Source organism: Hemibagrus wyckioides, linkage group LG24, assembly GCF_019097595.1.
Source record: "Hemibagrus wyckioides isolate EC202008001 linkage group LG24, SWU_Hwy_1.0, whole genome shotgun sequence".
Classification (NCBI taxonomy): Eukaryota; Metazoa; Chordata; class Actinopteri; order Siluriformes; family Bagridae; genus Hemibagrus; species Hemibagrus wyckioides.
The window spans coordinates 14,101,174-14,118,724 of record NC_080733.1 but is presented as its reverse complement, the minus strand read 5'-3'; the positions used below and the strand labels follow the sequence as shown (position 1 = coordinate 14,118,724).

Here is a 17,551-nt window from a genome sequence, read left to right as displayed (position 1 = left end):
CATACGTGCGCGCGTGCATGTGCATGTGTTAATCACACCTCTATTGCTTTCTGACTGCACAGTTGACGTTGTGGTTGTTGTTGGACTCCACCACCTCAAAACCAGTTTAGTGCTGATAACCAGTTCAAAACCCGATAGACTTTTAACACAGCAACACACTCTATCATGTCAGTTTCACTACTGTGTTAGGAATGATCCATATCTAAATAATATCTGCTAAATGCTGGTCTTCGGTTGGTTTCTGATGGTCAGGATAGATAGGGGGTAATTGTCTACTTACAGTAATAAAATCCATCTAAAGGAAAGTTGAAAACATTGCTTTTAGATTCATAATGCAGATGATTACAGCAGCTCACAATTTAGACTTAAGGGGCAGAATGATTAGATATAATGCTTCCACAATCATTTTTCTGTGAAGCAAACAAACAGTGCTCATGTCTTTGTAGTATAGCTTTCATAAGGCAATTAAAGTTATTATTAAAGTTAGAATTAGGATGATTTATTAACATTTAAACAATAACAGCCTGCTAAAAAAAGAAAAAGAAAGAGCAAAGGGAAAAAAATAAAGGTCACACTTTATCTTGCTCAGGGTCACAATGGGTCCGGAGCATGTCCAGGGAACGATAAGTGTGAGACGGTAATACAGCAGTCCATCACAGGACACTAAACACACTCTCTCTCTCTCTCTCTCTCTCTCTCTCTCTGAGATAATTTAGCATAGGCAGTTCACCTACTGATATGTTCTGGGTGACTGGAAAACACCGGAGAACATAGAGGACCGGAGAACCCACACAGACACTAGCAGAACATGCACAAAAATTCAAACCCTGACCACACAGACCAGTCCACGACACCACCATGAGGAAATAAGACCAGGAAATACCAACAACACAACCTATCCTGTGACTGTGATTGACTTTAAATCCAGTTCTGCTGATTAAAGGTGCAGTCAGTGAATTCCAAATCAGAACACTTTTATCTTATCACATCTTATCAGTCTTAATAGAATATCTGCTTAGCAGTCAAACCTCCGGTCTTTCTACCTCTCTGGCTCTATGGAGAAAACTCCATCTTATGGACAAAGCTAATGTATAGCTGCGAGTGCTTGGAGTTGAAGAAGAGACAGTTGTAGTAACTCCCTCCAAAATCACCGACTGGATCTTTAATGTCTGTGATTAATGCTTGGGTATATGATTTGTCTCCATATGCTGGAGAAGTAGTTAAGGTTAGTTCCGCTTAGCACTCCTAAACATGTCATCAAGCGCTCGCGCGCACACACACACACACACACACACACACATACATACACACACACATGCGCGCGCGCGTAAAGGATGCTCAGAAAGTGGCACCACAGACGACAGCGCGCTAAACAATGGTGGAACAGCTGTTTGTAATTTGCGCTTTGCGCCGCGGGATGGATGAGGCGCAGCTACCTGCTGTGCGCGCGGTGCGGGCGGCGGGGCGGCGGCGCGCGGGCTGATTTCCTCTCCTCCTCTCTGCACACACACCGTATCATTTCGCTGTCATCCAGGGAGTCGTTAGGCTCGGCGCACTAATGGGAGCGCTGGGGAATAAAGAAGCGTTTGACGGACGGAAAAGCGCAGCTCGCTTTTTTTCTTCTTCTTCTTCTTCTTCTTTCTCACCCGCGCACGCTGAGCGCCTCTGTCTCCGGATGCAGGTGCTTGTTGTGCTGACAAACAAGGGGGAAAAAAAGATCTTATAAGGTGCCAATTGGGCAGAAAAAGAAAGAAAGAAAAAAAGTAGAATTGGATGTTAGATGATTGGATGAGTTTAACTGAAACGATCGTGCCAAGTGAAGTGTGGACTCGTTTGCTGTTGATGTAAGGAGCTTTAACAATCAATCAGCATTTAAACACTGGACCAGATTATTATGGGTTCGGTTCCTGCCCCTGTCCTGTGTGTTGCTGGTTGGCTAACTGCCATTTATAAGTTGTCTGGGGTGTGTGAGTGTATATGCACAATTGTGCGCTGCGTAAAATCCCCTGGGACATGTGGTCAGGTGAGGCACTTGAGGCTTTGTCATCATGAAAAGTAAAACACGTAATGATAAAATTAAATAAACGTTGATCTGTGCTATAAGTGTAATTTCTGTATGACTCATTATATCACTGCAGTTTTCGCTGAATTTGCGTATTTCCTGTGTTTAAATATAGAAGAGAGGACGCGATGTGAGGCAACGACGAGTTTTGCGCAATCCCTGGTTTGTGCGCGTGGACTTGGCGCGTGCCCGGTGCTGTCTCTCTGTATGTCACCAATATAATGTTTCTAGACACTTTTATTATATGTTCTCACTTTCCATACTCCAGGTAATGTGTTTCAGGTATGTGTATATAATATTTAGTCTTGCTGATCTGACATACAGTAAAAGTGCACTGAAAAAGCAGGAGGTGAGGCAGACAGTTCCTCCGCCTTACTGAAGGGGGCGCGCGTGAGCCTAGGGGTTTGTGCATGTTCCGCTGTTGCTTTTTTTTTTCTCCATAAAGGGCAAGTGCTGATACTCAGTAGCTCAGAACTGGACTTCCACTCAAAACAGGAGGTAATAAATAACCAATTACCAATGTGCAAGCAGCCTACTGAAGTCAGACTGAGGTGAAGCTTTAGTTTGGAAATATTTGACAGATATTCAGCGTCACTTAGGGACCGTCAATAAATATACCAGTTGAATGACACAAAATTTAGGATTTTTTCGATAGTTTCCACACCATGTGACCCAGTGACTCTAAACCTAAGCAGAATTATATTTCTACAATAGACAATTAAGACTTTTTCATTGCATTTGAAGGCTTCATATTAATTTTTGTTTTATTAATAAAATTGCTTTTAATTTGTTTTCCATGGAAAAACAATATTTTTTTTTACTAGCTTCCACACCAGATGACCCAGTGACTCCAAACCTAGCCAGAATCGGATACCATAGCACTTAAAAATTGTATATGAATTTTAGCCATATTATGCAAACTGAGAATAGGCCTGTAGTGTTTCCACTTGGAGGTAAGAAAATAAAATAAAATAGCAGTGAGCACTCCAGCAGTGGGTTAACTGTGATAATAATAGCCTATTATTTAACCCACCAGCTACGAGCTGCTATTAATCACACCGTTAATTTTTATTGACTGTCTGATCCGTGAACATAACTGCCTACAAAAATCTAAAGAATAAGAGCATATAAGCAAAAGACATAAAACTGTGCAGGCGTTAATAGGATATAAGTGTATTGAAAAGTGGTTTGTCTTATTTTTCTAGTATTGTAATATAATGCTGCTCAGGTTTGGAGTCACTGGGTCATATAGCATGGAAGCAATTGAAAAAATATTACTATAAAATATAAGAAGCCCTCAAATGCAATCAAAAGAGGTGCATGTTATTTGTCTCTTGTACTGAAACAGTTCAGCTTAGGTTTGGAGTTACTGTGTCACAGGGTGTGGGAGCTGTTGAAGAAATATTGATTTTACATGAAAAATGAATAAAAAACACATATTTCCATAAAGCAAGAAGCCCTCAAATGCAATCAAAAGAGGTGTGTCTTGTTTGGCTTGTGTAGAAATACAATTCTGCTTTGGTTTGGAGTCACTGGGTCACGTGGCATGGAAAGTACTGAAAAAAAAGCTCCAGAGTTTTGTGTCATTCAGTTGGTAATTTATTTATGGCCCCTAAGTAACACACCACTGAACATCTGTTGAATATTCAATCGAAAACTAGCTTCACATCAGTCTGCCTCACCAGCCACAAACCTCACTGCACGTCACTGGTCTCTGTGCCCCCGTGACCCTGTAATGACGTCACATAAGGGTATCACAAACATACATAAGGAATGACGGTCACTTATTTCATATATTTGCTTATTTAAGACCTTTTCACTCACTCCCCATGTTCCAGTAACATTTAGTATTACATTAATGAGAAATCCAGTATAGAAGTAGTGGAGATGTTGGTGAGAAGCTGGACTCAAAGTCCCAGAAAGCAATGCAGATACACAACACTGAATTACAGCTACGAGATTTGTCATGATGCTGATGGCAATGTTCACATTAAGCCATGGAAGCTGATCTGTTTGAACAGAGTACACAGATGATACATGAGATACCTGGACAGACTAAAGGACTAAAGTGCTTCTGCATCTCTATGATAGATATAAAACGAAGGTTAAATCCCACTGCACCACTTTCAGCTTGTAGAACTGCATTGTGGGTAATGTAAGACACTACTAACCAATGAGAATACGCTCCAATGTGTTAACTAACAACAGACCAACAATGATAATTATCTTGGACACTGCTGAAAATGATTAAACATTAAAGCTAAAAATTGATGCGGAAATCATTCAGGATGGATTTTTCCTTTAACGTTCCTTTAATTCGTGCCTCTAAGTATGAGAGATGGCTTCAAGTTGAAATTCTTTGTTGAGAAGTTTCATATATGTTTCATCTAAGAAAAAAACATTTCGTCATTCTGTTATGCTGAATATTGACAATATTTAAGTTTGCTCTAAGGGGGGAAAAAAAGAAACAGGAATGGTTCTTAGGAAAGTTAAAGGTTCCTCGGTTCCTAAAACAAGGAAAACTTTCTGATAGAAAATCCCTCAGTTGTTGGATTCACCATATGTTTCCTCCGAAGAAGCAACTAATAAACTGTTAATGGTGTTATTTTCGTGTGTGTGATTGTTGACTTGATTTGTAAAGTTACGAAAACTACTGATCTTCTTGAGTTCACTATCTACATATGTAATGTATGTATCTACATACATACATTATCCACTAATCTTCCAAGTTTCATGAGTGCTGATGTTTAGTATAACTGCACTGGGACATTTTATTCCATTTGTCTGAGTTTGCCGTTTAAAATTCCAATTCTAGCAACCAACAGTCCCACTGAAACACTTACTACAGTAAAGTAATACATTTTTAATGATCTGACATAAAATATGAACTCTCCTCAGATAAAAATGAAAGCACTAAGGGAAGCCGATTTCATGGGATGTCAGCTAGCTATCAGTGAGTGTAGCATCTTCTTATTGATTTCCATTCGCGTAGCAAAAATAAACATATTTATTCAACTATATTGCATCCGAAATGTCAGTTACTTGATATTAATTTTAGGTATATAAAACCAGATTACCGGAAGGACGAATCATAGAAATGCTGATATTCAGTATAATTGCACTCTTTCTTGTGTGATGTTGTTTAATTACGATGGAGTAAGTCTGTCCATGCAGATCTATCCACAGCAGCAGTGAGCACCACCAAGCCATGAGACTCTAACCAGGGGTAGAGCGCCTGGACGAATCAGACAGGTCCCGAGAGAAGAAGTGGTCACACTGGAAAGTCAGAACACTGGGATGTATAGCTCAACAGAGAAAGACAGAGAGAGATAGAGAAAGATATTAGGTATGCTTGTGATCATGTGATGTTTAAAGACAATGTAGATTATGTGTAAAGTGCAGGCAGGGACTCTGGCAAGACTAGTTGTGACAGCTTAACTAAAATGGAGAACCAGAAGGTGACAGATATGAAGGCTTCCTGGGACATAAAGCATCCAACCACTTTACAATCAGCAAACCTGAGTGACTTACAAGGGTGGTAAAGCGACAGTGTCCAAACATCCCAGTACACTAAACACTTTATGCCCATGAACCTTCCAGATCAGTTCGCTTTCTAACCAAACAAATCATACAAACTTCCCAAACTACACCCACCATTACAAATGACAATTACAAACAGTTTGTTAAAGTCAGCTTTAGATAATCAGGCACAGTGTTATTACAGGTATTACAGTCTGATAACCTGTGAGAAAATCACTATAGAAGGAAATTCTGCTGACTTTTTATACCCTTGTAACCTGTAGCACCATGGTCCTGGAGAAATATTTCATTATATACTGCATCAGCTACTGATGCAGTATATATATATATATATATATATATATATATATATATACTGATATATATATATATATATATATATATAAGGTTGAAATAACCATAAAAGCTTTTTGACTTTCTCTTGACTCTTAAATAAATTTTGTAAATATTGTCCAGATGTTAGATAATAGTAAGTGGGTTAATTAGGTTTTTTAGCAAAATATATGACAGACTGGTGTCCCATCAAGACTAGTGAAAATGAATAGATGAATAAATCAAGTTAAAAATAGGCAGAGAATGGCAAACAGACAGCGGGAAATCAGATAAAGAAGCACAACTAGTTTAAAGAAGTGAATCAGAGGGGAAATTAAGTACTCATGTGTGAACACCCCTGAACTTTCAAGATGATAATACTGCCAGTGTGGGGAAAAAAAATATTCAAACCTCTTTAAATGTCATGTACCCAATTTAATCTTACTTACTATGTAGATGTGAACAGATCATGACTTAGAGTCATTAAAATCTAATGATGTCCATAGATTTTGAAGTACTTAGGTGTTTAATCAGTGTGATTTTATGACAGAGGACAAATGAACCAAATGAACTGCCATGTTTTTCTCAAGTGATCTAGCATGCTGTATATTACCTGATTCCAGAAATTTCTTTAAACTCACTGTAATCTTAATGTTGTGTTGAATATATTTGAAGAATAAAGGATTTTTTTTCATATTTACACTATATTGTCAAGAGTTTTGGGACGTCTGCTTTTACATGCACATGAATGTAATATGGAGTTGTCCCGCCCTTTGTAGCTATAACAGCTTCAACTCTTCTGGGAAGGCTTTCCACAAGGTTTAGGAGTGTGTTTATGGGAAATTTTGACCAGTCCACTAGAAACGCATTTGTGAGGTCAGGCACTGATGTTGGAAGAGAAGGTCTGGCTCACAATCTCCACTCTAATTCATCTCAAATGTCTTCTATCAGGTTGAGGTCAGGACTTGGTGAAGTTCCTCCACACCAAATTCACTCATCCATGTCTTTATGGACTTTGCTTTGTGCACTGGTATGCAGTCATGTTGGAACAGGAAGGGATCATCCCCAAACTATTCCCATAAAGCTGGGAGAATGAAATTGTCCAAAATGTCTTGGTATGAAGCTGAAGCATTAAGAGTTCCTTTCACTGGAACTTAAGGGTGAAGCCCAACCCCTGAACCTGAGTTCAATGATTTGGAGGGGTATCCCAAAACTTTTGGCAATGGTGTATGTTAGAATATAAATGCTATAAAGTTTTTTGTTTGTTTGTTTGTTTGTTTTCAGAACTGTATGACGTAATAAGATAATTCCAGGTAGGCCTAATTCTCAAGGAGAGAGGGTCACTCAGGCTATTTTAAATTAAAACCTCGCGTCCAGTAAGAGTGCACGTTTCACGCACTTCATCGTTTCAGTATAAAGCGGTGTTTATTTACTTTAATCATGTAATAAACTGATTTCAATGGCTTTCTTTTCTAAACAGAAAATAAACTACATTTTCTTATAGCCTATACAAAGAGCTTCCGGTCCGCGTGCTCACTTTTCCCGCGAAACTACAAAGCGCTACGCCGTGGAATGTACCATTCTAAACTCACCTCAAGCAGAGGGGTGGGGACTCCGAGAGGTATCTGAAATTGTGTTTTGTTTAGAGGTAAAGGGATACAAATATCTGCTATTGCCTAATTGTATAACTTAATAACATAATATTTCGAGTCATAAAGTAAAATATACTTCGCAATATAAATTTCTCTAGGCTCATGATTGTTCTCCCACCCCTACGTTTCATTCCCGAGTGTGTTGGCTCTTATTGTTTTTTAAACTCTTCATTGTGTGTTGGATTTTTAATGTCAGCTGGAGCCGAGCACAAGGCTGGTCTTTTTATTAAAGTTTAAGCGTTTTAGTGATACACCTGCACAATAATGAAGGTAAGAAATACCGAATAATGTGTTTATCCTTTTTTTAGTGCATTTTAAAAAATAGTTTGCGTAATGGAGCTAACAGTAATGTTATTCAGACGGTAAATAGAAATAAACTAAAGTAATGCATTGCCATTTATAACAAAATTACCTTTTAGTTTTACATTTATTTCATTTTTTATTAATTTGTTGTTATTTTTATTATTAATTTTACAACAGCTCCTGTAGCATGTAGCCAAATTCTTTTTAATTTTACTTTTAATTTATTTAATTGTATTGATTTATTTAAAATTCACTTATGTAATTTTATAATTTTTTTAAATGTTATTTTTTTATTATTTTTTTTTCGCATATGCATAAAGTGTTTTGTTTTGTTTTTGTATTTATTTTTATTATTTATTTAATTTTTAAATAAAATTTTACAACAGCTCCTGTAGCATGCAGCCAAACTCATTTTAATTTTACTTTTAATTTATTTAATTGTATTTATTTATTTAAAATTTATTTAATTTTATTAATTTTTTAATGTTATTGTTTAATTTTTTATCCATATGCATAAAGTATATTTGTTGTTTTGTTTTTGTATGTATTATTTTCACTAATATTTACATTTATTTTTTTATTTTTTTATTTTTATTTGCAGCTCATCCACACATTGTTTCATGTTCATCCGCAATGTTGTTCAATTAAAATTTCTATTTTTATTTTATTTATATTTTCTGGACTTTAATAGTAGGATCGAGCAGTCAATTAATGGGAACATAGAATAAATAAAAAATAGTTTAAATGTATTAAAATGTTCAAGTAGTGGGATTCAATTCGTGGGAGAGATTGTTGGTTAATTAATAATTTTTTAAAAAATTCAGTGACTAAAAAGTCCACTGATTTTAGTATTATTTATATTTTAAAGTATATTTTTTATACAGATATGTACTTACAAACTACATAAAGAAAGGACTGCAATTTTATTACAAAGCTAACCCTTTAAATGCAATATTTATTTTAAGCATTAATTAAGCAAATATTGTAAATTGACCACATGTCCTAGTAAAATGAGGACAAAATGAGGACAAACTTCCTGTAATTTCGCTTCATGTCAGAATGTGACAGACAAAACAGATCAGTGTTTTCTTGGGGTTTTTTTTGTAACATTTCAATTCAATTTTATTTCTATAGCGCTTTTAACAATGGACATTGTCTCAAAGCAGCTTTACAGTAACATATAAGAAACATAATACAAAAAGTTCAAGATTAATATTAGACTCCCTAATATATCATCCCTAATGAGCAAGCCTGAGGTGACGGTGGTGAGGAAAAACTTCCTTAGATGGTATGAGGAAGAAACCTTGAGAGGAACCAGACTCAAAAAGGAACCTCAGCTTCATTTGGGTGACACTGAAGAGTGTGATTATAAATTATTATAAACACCGGAGAGTGTCATTATGAATAATGTCCTTTCTACCATCATAAACGGTCAGTTCTGTGAGTTGTGTAATGGAGATACAGCATATATATATATATATATAATGTTGTGAATATTTTGTGTATTGATTAGGAAGGTTGTTGTCCTCAAAGTCCACATGGAGGTCTTCGAACGTCCGAAATATTCATGAAGCAGAATCGTTCATGGGCCCGGTCCATCTCTGGATGGTTGTTTTTTGCATTTGAAGCATTTCCTTGCACTAGGAAAGATTAAATGAATTATAATAATAATAATAAGATTAATAAAGGCCAGATTAAAAAATCTTGTGTGATAAACTGTAATGATGTTAGGATGTGACTGACTTGAGAGAAAGCAGTAACGAGATTCGTTTACTTGATTTCCTGAAGGTTTTTATGTCTCTGTATGAGCACGAGTTCTGCGTCTGAAACAGCAGTCTCTAATAAACCGAAGAGATTTAGAGTTGGATTTATAAACACGCTTGTCTGAGGATTTAACGGGAACCGTGTCTACAGTAACGTGTTTTGAGGCCAACTAACTGCCTGTAGACATCCATTATTCTGTTCTATTCTCAGTAAAGGCATCCAGGATACAGATGTAGTGGATTAGCTTTAAATACAGTCAAGTCTTTTATATGTGTGGGTAAAATCTGTGTACTATTTGCTGACTTTTTTTCTTTAGAAAACCTTGGCGGACATATTTGAATGTCCGAGCGATGAGGAGGAGTTTCTCGGTTTCGGAGCTCCTTCTTCAGGCCAGTATTCCGAGGAGAGCCGAGACAGTCTCAGCTCCCAGACCTTGTGGAAGCCGGTGAGCGTGATCAGATATTTTGGCTGTTTTTAAAAAAGTATGACAGGTTCGTGTTCGAGGGCTCCATTGTTTCCTGTAACAGCGTCTCTTGTTTTGTTCTAGGGTCTTCGCTTTAGATCTAAATTCATTACCAATGAGCTGGCGCAGGTCTTCATGGACACGGACAGTGAAGGGGAGTTTGAAGGTTTTGGTAAAGAAGAGAGCTCTCTACGTAACAGCTGGATGAGTCCCTTGGTAATGGACATGTATATCCTTGTTGTTGTTGTTGTTGTTGTTGTTGTTGTTTAATAGAAGAATCCATGAGGTCTTTAGGGATTATGGTGCTAATGTGATATGGATCATGCTGTGCTTCTGTTACAGTGAGACAATATTAGTGCACAGTGACATATTGTGGAAAAAATCACAATCATTTTAAATATAAATGATGAAGAGATGACGGGATTAAAGTGCTGCTGCATCGCTCTCTTTAGGTAGAGTTGTAGTGACTGCTAAATATCACTGGCACCATGAACAGTGGGCAGTCAACAGGCATTGTGGGTAATTGTGGAAGTTGTAGAATTTTATTTTTCAAAGCACAGTATGAAGTCATTCCAAGAGGGTTTTGTGTGTGTGTGTGTATTTTCCAATAATTACTCTCCTCGTCCTCCCTCAGGAATGCGATCCAGAGGAAGACAGCGATGACATCGGCTTTTATTCAGACGATGACAAGGATTCGGCCCCGCAAAAAAGGCGGAGCTCGGGATTGTGTGTCGCCTTCAGATTTCCCGCCAGAAGAAGCTCCACCCAAGAAAGCGCGGTGCCAAAGAAATCCCAAGTTTCCCTGACCAGAAATCCGCCTGTGGAGAGAAGCAGAAAGAGGAGAGCAGGCGCTGCAGCTCCACCTGTGGCTCAGAAAAGCAGAAAAGTCCAGAAAAGATCCAGAATGCCTAATAATGATTCGGAGGAAGAGGAAAAACAGGAGGTGGAGGAGGAGGAGGAGGAGGAGGAGGAAGTCAAACTGACCGAGGCAGATGTACAAATACTGAGTCAAAGAGCTAAAAATATTCAAGAAAATAAAGCAATGGTAAATATTCCCTTTGTATTCTGAATGAGATTCTCTGATAAGCTCTGACTGGATTATCATTCTGTCTGTGTCTGTCTGTGTCTGTCTGTGTGTGTGTCTGTGTGTGTGTGTGTTCACAGCTTGCAAAGTTATTTGCAGACCTGACTTCATTACCTGAACTCTCCCAAAAGACCACACCTATGGTAAGTGCTGTATTGTTTTACTGAATTGACATTTCTGCTTCATATTAACTGTGTTTATTTTTTATTTATTAAATTATTTGATAAGCCAGTTCTTTTTATTGACTGCACCTTTTCAAAATATTTATTTATTTTATTGTTGCACAAATTGCCTTTAAAACCTTAGCTCATCTTTACTATGTTGATAAAGTGCCGACTGACTGACATCCAGGTTTGAAATCCAGAAATTTCCAGAAGGTTCTGATCAAGGCTGTAAATCAGTCCTAGTCTCCTGGTGTGTTTTTCTGAAGCACTTGTTCACATGGAAACGCTGGGTAGATATGTGGGTGCACAAGTTGCACATACCATCACACACTGGGTAGAAAACCTGTTGTGCTCCAGTTAAACGTGATGGTTCAGTAATAGAGGCACAGGCTGACTTTGGCCTTGCCTCAAAACACAAATCAAACAGCGGGGACTGAATAAGAATTAGAACAATTCACACGCTACCATCAGCCAGAAAGCATGAAAATGATTATTATTATTGCTATTATATTAATGCTGTTATTTGTACATTATCTTTTTTTATATATAATTTATTTATTTTTTATATTATTTATAGAACAATTGAGCAGCATCATAAATTAAGGGATGTGTGGAAAAGCATGTAAAAATAAATAAATTTTGGTTCCACTAAAAATAAATGATCCAGTTCACAGACAATCATCTATTATCAATGTTATGCCCACATTTTAACAAAATTAGAGGCTCTACAATTAACAACAAGCATATTGTGTTAAATCATAAATGGTGTTTGTGTGTGAAAAATATACACAATGTAAAATGTTTTGAAGACCACTCAGCAGGAGATGCTTGTACTGAAAGTAGCTTATTTACTTACCGTTTGCACTTATATTTATTCTGGACAACAGAAGAAGAAAAAGCAGCAGAGTCCGAAAAAGCGTGCGTCTGTAGCCCAGAGCGAGAGGAGGAACCCGAGCCGCAAAGCCAGACCCCCGGAGCATTTCGGTCTCGAACAAGAACCGGTCGTTGTGGCGAAACCGAGAAAGAGTGTAGAATTCGACCTGAAGAAACTGATGGAGGTGAACAAACAAACTGCATATACACAGAGCTCCTGTTATCCGTATGCAATATTTAGACTTTAGATTGACGTCTATCAGGTCAGGGTTTGAGTTTTGTTTGTTTGTTTTTTTAACACAGATTGATGATGAGCTGCGTGTGAACAGAGACACACCAAGAAAAAAATACAGGAAGCGCGTTTCTGTACGAATGCCAGACGACATCACGGAGGAGGAGCTGGAAAACGTGGCTGACCGCGCTAAAGACAAAATTCTTGATAAAGAAAACGTAAGTTGGTGCTTACATCACAGGATTTTATTTTATGAAGACGGATGAGAACAAGTGCGTGAATATTAGCTGAGATTTGCCTTGTAGTTGGAATTGAACTGATAATTTTTCATGTTTTCATCAACACATTCTGACCAATCAGATTGGAGAATGTGCTATAAATATATTTTACCCATAGTTCAACCCTCATGTCATTGAACAGCCTAGACCGGTATTTATAAATGGTTCCCATGTTCTTTCTTCATCTGAAAGATGATGAAATCCCAATAAAGCCTCTGCTGTCTGTCACCTGGAGTCTTAAGAGAGCAGATTTCTCCTGTTCTTCAGGTGGAACAGACGTCTTGCACGTCTTTACACCAGTCCAATGACAGCCCTAGCATCTGTTAGGTTGTGTATACGGAACAAGGGAATAGCTCTCCGTCTTTCTAGCACCGCCTTTACAGGAGACGTGTTATGTTTTTTTTTTTTTTTTGTTCTGACGTTCTCCTGTAGGTATTAACTGTCTAAAATATATCCTTAGACCGCTTTCTGGAAAGCGGGTCATACAGCTGTGTTTAGATTTGAGATGTGTGTGTGTTTTATTTGAGTGACTTGAGGATATTGTTTTTTTTAGGGCAGCACATGTCACCAGTGCAGACAGAAGACTCTGGACACCAAGACCGAGTGCAGGAACCCGTACTGTCAGGGGGTTAAAGGGCAGTTCTGTGGGCCCTGCTTGCGGAACCGCTACGGAGAGGACGTCCGCACGGCTCTGTTGGATCCGGTATGAATAGAAAAATAAAAGTTTATTTGGGAAATTTTTCCCATGAATGCAACATGGTCTAAAAAATTCCTGATAAACAAGTCCCTGTGTAGGCTGTTACTATAGAAACGGGAGTGCAATGGAACCAGTGCATTTCGCATTTTTGTCAGAATTACTGCAGCAGCTGCTTTTAAAGAATCATCCAGCCACAAGATTTCCATTTCCATTTCTGGCATTTGGCAGATGTCCTTATCCAGATACAACTGAGCAATTGAGGGCTAAGGGCCTTGCTCAGGGGCCCAGCAGTGAAAGCTTGGTGGAGCTGGGATTTGAACCTTCCAATCAGTAGCCCAACACCTTCATCCCCTCATCTATACCTCATCAGTTTGCACACTCCATAATTTTATACTTGTGTATAACTTTACATTATTAAGTTAAATGAATTAGAATTGAATCAATGTGTTTTCTAGAAGAATCTCAACACTAGGAAGCACTGGAATACTTTCATTCAATCAAATGGAGATTATTTAGAAAGAACAACTATTTGTAATATAAAATGCAAAAGAATGAAAGGTGAAATGATTTTTTTTTATTATTTTTTTTTTAAGTTATGTTCTTGCAAAAGTTGGGTGGTCAAAGTTGAGCTTTATTTTCATACATGGGCAGGGGAAGGTACATGTGGTCAGAGAGATGTGGTTTACAGAAAAATATCGTGTTTCTCAACAAAATTTGATTTCCTTGCTTATGCTATAATTAATTTCAACTCGTTTAATTTCTAGACTAGACGCAAAAGACCCTCCCACACTCTTTAAACACACACAGTAAACATTTGCAAGCATACAGCGAGATGAATTTTGGGTAAATTCGTAGAAATATCACATTTATAGTGAGTACTGTATGTATGTGTTTCTTGCCAGAAGGCTTAGAAGGTGCAGAGTGTCGGGGTGACATAATAGGGCTTGCAGAAAAAGCGTAAAAATACACCGTACGCAGAACAAAACCAAACACTCGGGACAGTGACACGCGAAAAACGGGGATGCTGGAGAATTCTGCTTCCCTTTCCCCAACTGCACGCATAGCCAGCAGCCAATTACAACCGTGATTAAATGAATGGCATTTCGATTGGTCAGACTCGTTCCTCCAGCCATACTGTATTTAGATTTTCAGTGTGATTGTGTGAGTGAATGAATGAGTGTGTGTGTGTGTGTGTGTGTGTGCCCTGCGATGGGTTGGCACTCCGTCCAAGGTGTATCCTGCCTTGCTGCCCGATGACTGGCACAGGCTCCCCGTGACCCGAGAATAGATCGGAGAAGCAGTACAGACAATGGAATGAAAAACAATTGTAATTAATAATTATATTTTTATTAATAAATGACCTTATTTCAACATAAAAACAATTCACTATAAGGTTTGCGGATACCGCGATACACCGCGAAAATCCGCGAAGAAAATTAGTTATGTTCCAAATAAAAATCCGCGATATAGCGGGGGATTACTGTAGTCTTATATTTGGGTGATTAACCCATCATGGTTGAATAGTGTAGTGGTAAAGTGTCTGTTATAAAACACCAGTGTCGTGGGTTTGATTCCCAGCTCAGGTGCAAGCTCAGTGTTTGATGTTATTCAGAGCTTTAAAGTATACTCTCGAATCACGCTGGATATATGAACACCAGTTGTGTTAATGTAAATGTTATTTTTATGGTAGTTTATTGTCTAAACAGTACTGCTTTAGGATTGTGTGTAATGTAACGCAGCCTGGGTTCAAAACAAAACCCCAAATGAGCTTGAGGTTGAAGTAGCTGCTCCCGGTGTTTATACGCTACTATAAATTATCTTCTTGCTCAACAATCATGGGAAGCTTGACTGTTTATGTATCAGTGCTGATTGAATTTCCTAAAGTGAAAGCAAGAGTTATTGTGTGTGTGTGTGTGTGTGTGTGTGTGTGTGTGTGTGTGTGTGTGTGTGTGTGTGTGTAGACGTGGGAGTGTCCTCTGTGTCGGGGAATCTGTAACTGTAGCCTGTGTCGTAAACGCGACGGACGCTGTGCCACCGGAGCTCTTACTCACTTAGCCAAATATTATGGCTACGACAACGTGAAGGAATATCTAGAGAGGTATGTACACTCTTTCACCATGTTTCATCCCTCTGTTTTAATCCAGTTCCAGTTATGTTACTAAATATAAAGGGAACCAGGGACGTTTTCCTGGATATAGGTCACCTTCCTAACCTACAATATGCAAAGAAAACCATTTCACCCTGCTGTAATGTGTATATGTGACAAACAAATAAAGGCTTCTTCTTCTTCCTTTCTTTTTGTCTTTTTCTTCATCTTCTTTTTTTTTTTCTTCTATTTCATCTTTTCTTTTTTCTTTTTCTTTTTTCTTCCTCTTTTTTCTTGTTTCTCTTCCTCCTCTTTTTTCTCTTCTTCTTCTTCTTCTTCTTCTTCTTCTTCCTCTTCTTCCTCCTCTTTTTTCTTGTTCTTCTTCCTCCTCTTTTCTTCTTTTTGTTTTCTTCTTTTTCTTTTCTTCTTTTTCTTTATCTTCTTCCTCCTCTTTTTTTTTTTTCTCCTTTTTCTTTTTCGTTTCTCCTTCTTGTTTTTGCAGTCTGCAGAAGGAGCGTGACTGAGATCCGGCGTGTGCAGGAACCTACTGTAAGACATCAGAAGGGTTAAAGGAACACTGTGCAGCATTTCTCTGCCTTATCTCTACCCTGCACATCTGTAGAGTATGTGAAACTATCACAGATGGAAATTTTTCACTAGTTATGTTACACCGAAGAGCGAAACCGAAAACCTGTTCTTGTTTAGTTTTATCCAGATTTGACTCTGGAGTAAATACAGTAGGCACATGCAGTCTGTATTGGGATGTGTGTGTATGTATGTGTATATATATATATATTTTTTTTATATTTTTTTTTTTCCTGCGTATCAATCATATCTGAAATAATAAATCATGCAGATTAGGTATTCCATTCATGATTACCTTTTTGACTGATAAATTCACTCTCAATCTCTCGTGCAAGCAGTAGTGTCCTCCGTGACGATGTCTGTGACCGCTCTTGGACGTCCTTCCAGGTTTACTGGGCTTTTTACAGAAGAGTAAATATTTGCATACATATTCCCGGATTTTATATTCAACATTTTACAGGTGCTTAAACATCATTACCAGGCCAGTCAGAGATACTGATGTGTGCTTCATATACATGTTTACTTTCACAAACAAATCCGTGTCTGTGATTGGACAGAATGTTCCTCTGGAGGATTGACTAACACTCTCTTATTATAAAATCTTTACCAGTTTTACATTTCTCTAGGTTTTAAACGAAATCTGTTAGATTGTTTTGAAGCCTTTTAGACGAGAGCCATTTCAAGACACTGAATTCTGCTTGCAGTCGTTGTCTATATAAGGGAAGCGCTTTATTTAAAACAGTTTTGCTTTATTGGCTCTTTTTATTCACAGCACTTTGCATTTGAGACTAAACACTGACACTGGATTCGAAGTGCAGTCTCTCAGTAGATGTTCGTTTTCGAACCTGATCTGTTAAAGATGACCGACTCGGTTTTAGAAATCGGCTCGTTTTATGTTTGTATCGCAGAAAGAGAGCTTTCAGTGTTATAGTAATGCTCTACTGTACTGTACTCTTCTAAGTCGTTTTATCCCCCCCCCCTCCTTTTCCTGTCCCAGCCTTGTGTACCTTCTTCTGCTCAATGTTCTACAAAATCTGTTTGTTTTCTAAATAAATACCTGATTTCATTTTTGTCTCCCTGTTTATTAAAGCTCATCATCTTTTTTATATTTATCGCACAACTGGATATACAGCATGTTATGAACATCTCACAAGCTTCTCGGCAGCTGTTCCCCTTTGCCCTCTTCATGAACTTGATCAGTCCTGCAGAGATGGGAGAGTTCCGGATAATGCGCATAAGGGAAAACCTCCAGGGACGAGCTTTTTAAACCAAAAAAAAAAAAAACAGCCGGAAAAGTAGTGACTACAAGCATGTGGAGACTGAGATGGAAAGTAACTGGGTTTCAGGAGGGATCATTTTGGCAAATACTGTAATGTAGTGTAGCACAGCACCAAGATCTGTATCTGGTTTCTTCTCTAAAGATCTGGGTGTTTATTTATTTATTTTGCACAGTATT

At 38.0% G+C, this 17,551-nt stretch overlaps 1 protein-coding gene across 2 annotated transcripts; it reads left to right on the top strand.

Annotated features, from left to right (window-relative positions):
- Positions 1-7,704: 7,704 nt before the first annotated feature.
- Positions 7,705-17,154, top strand: cdca7b (cell division cycle associated 7b). Of its 2 annotated transcripts, XM_058377922.1 has the most exons (10): positions 7,705-7,836; positions 9,950-10,078; positions 10,181-10,312; positions 10,731-11,141; positions 11,261-11,323; positions 12,232-12,402; positions 12,521-12,667; positions 13,281-13,430; positions 15,386-15,522; positions 16,013-17,154. In XM_058377922.1, the coding sequence occupies exons 1-10, from the start codon at positions 7,831-7,833 to the stop codon at positions 16,032-16,034; spliced, it is 1,368 nt and encodes a 455-aa protein (XP_058233905.1). In that variant the 5' UTR covers positions 7,705-7,830; the 3' UTR covers positions 16,035-17,154. The 2 variants fall into 2 exon arrangements, with proteins under 2 accessions (XP_058233905.1, XP_058233906.1); XM_058377923.1 differs by lacking the exons at positions 9,950-10,078; positions 10,181-10,312 and having other exon boundaries at positions 7,726-7,836.
- Positions 17,155-17,551: the final 397 nt, after the last annotated feature.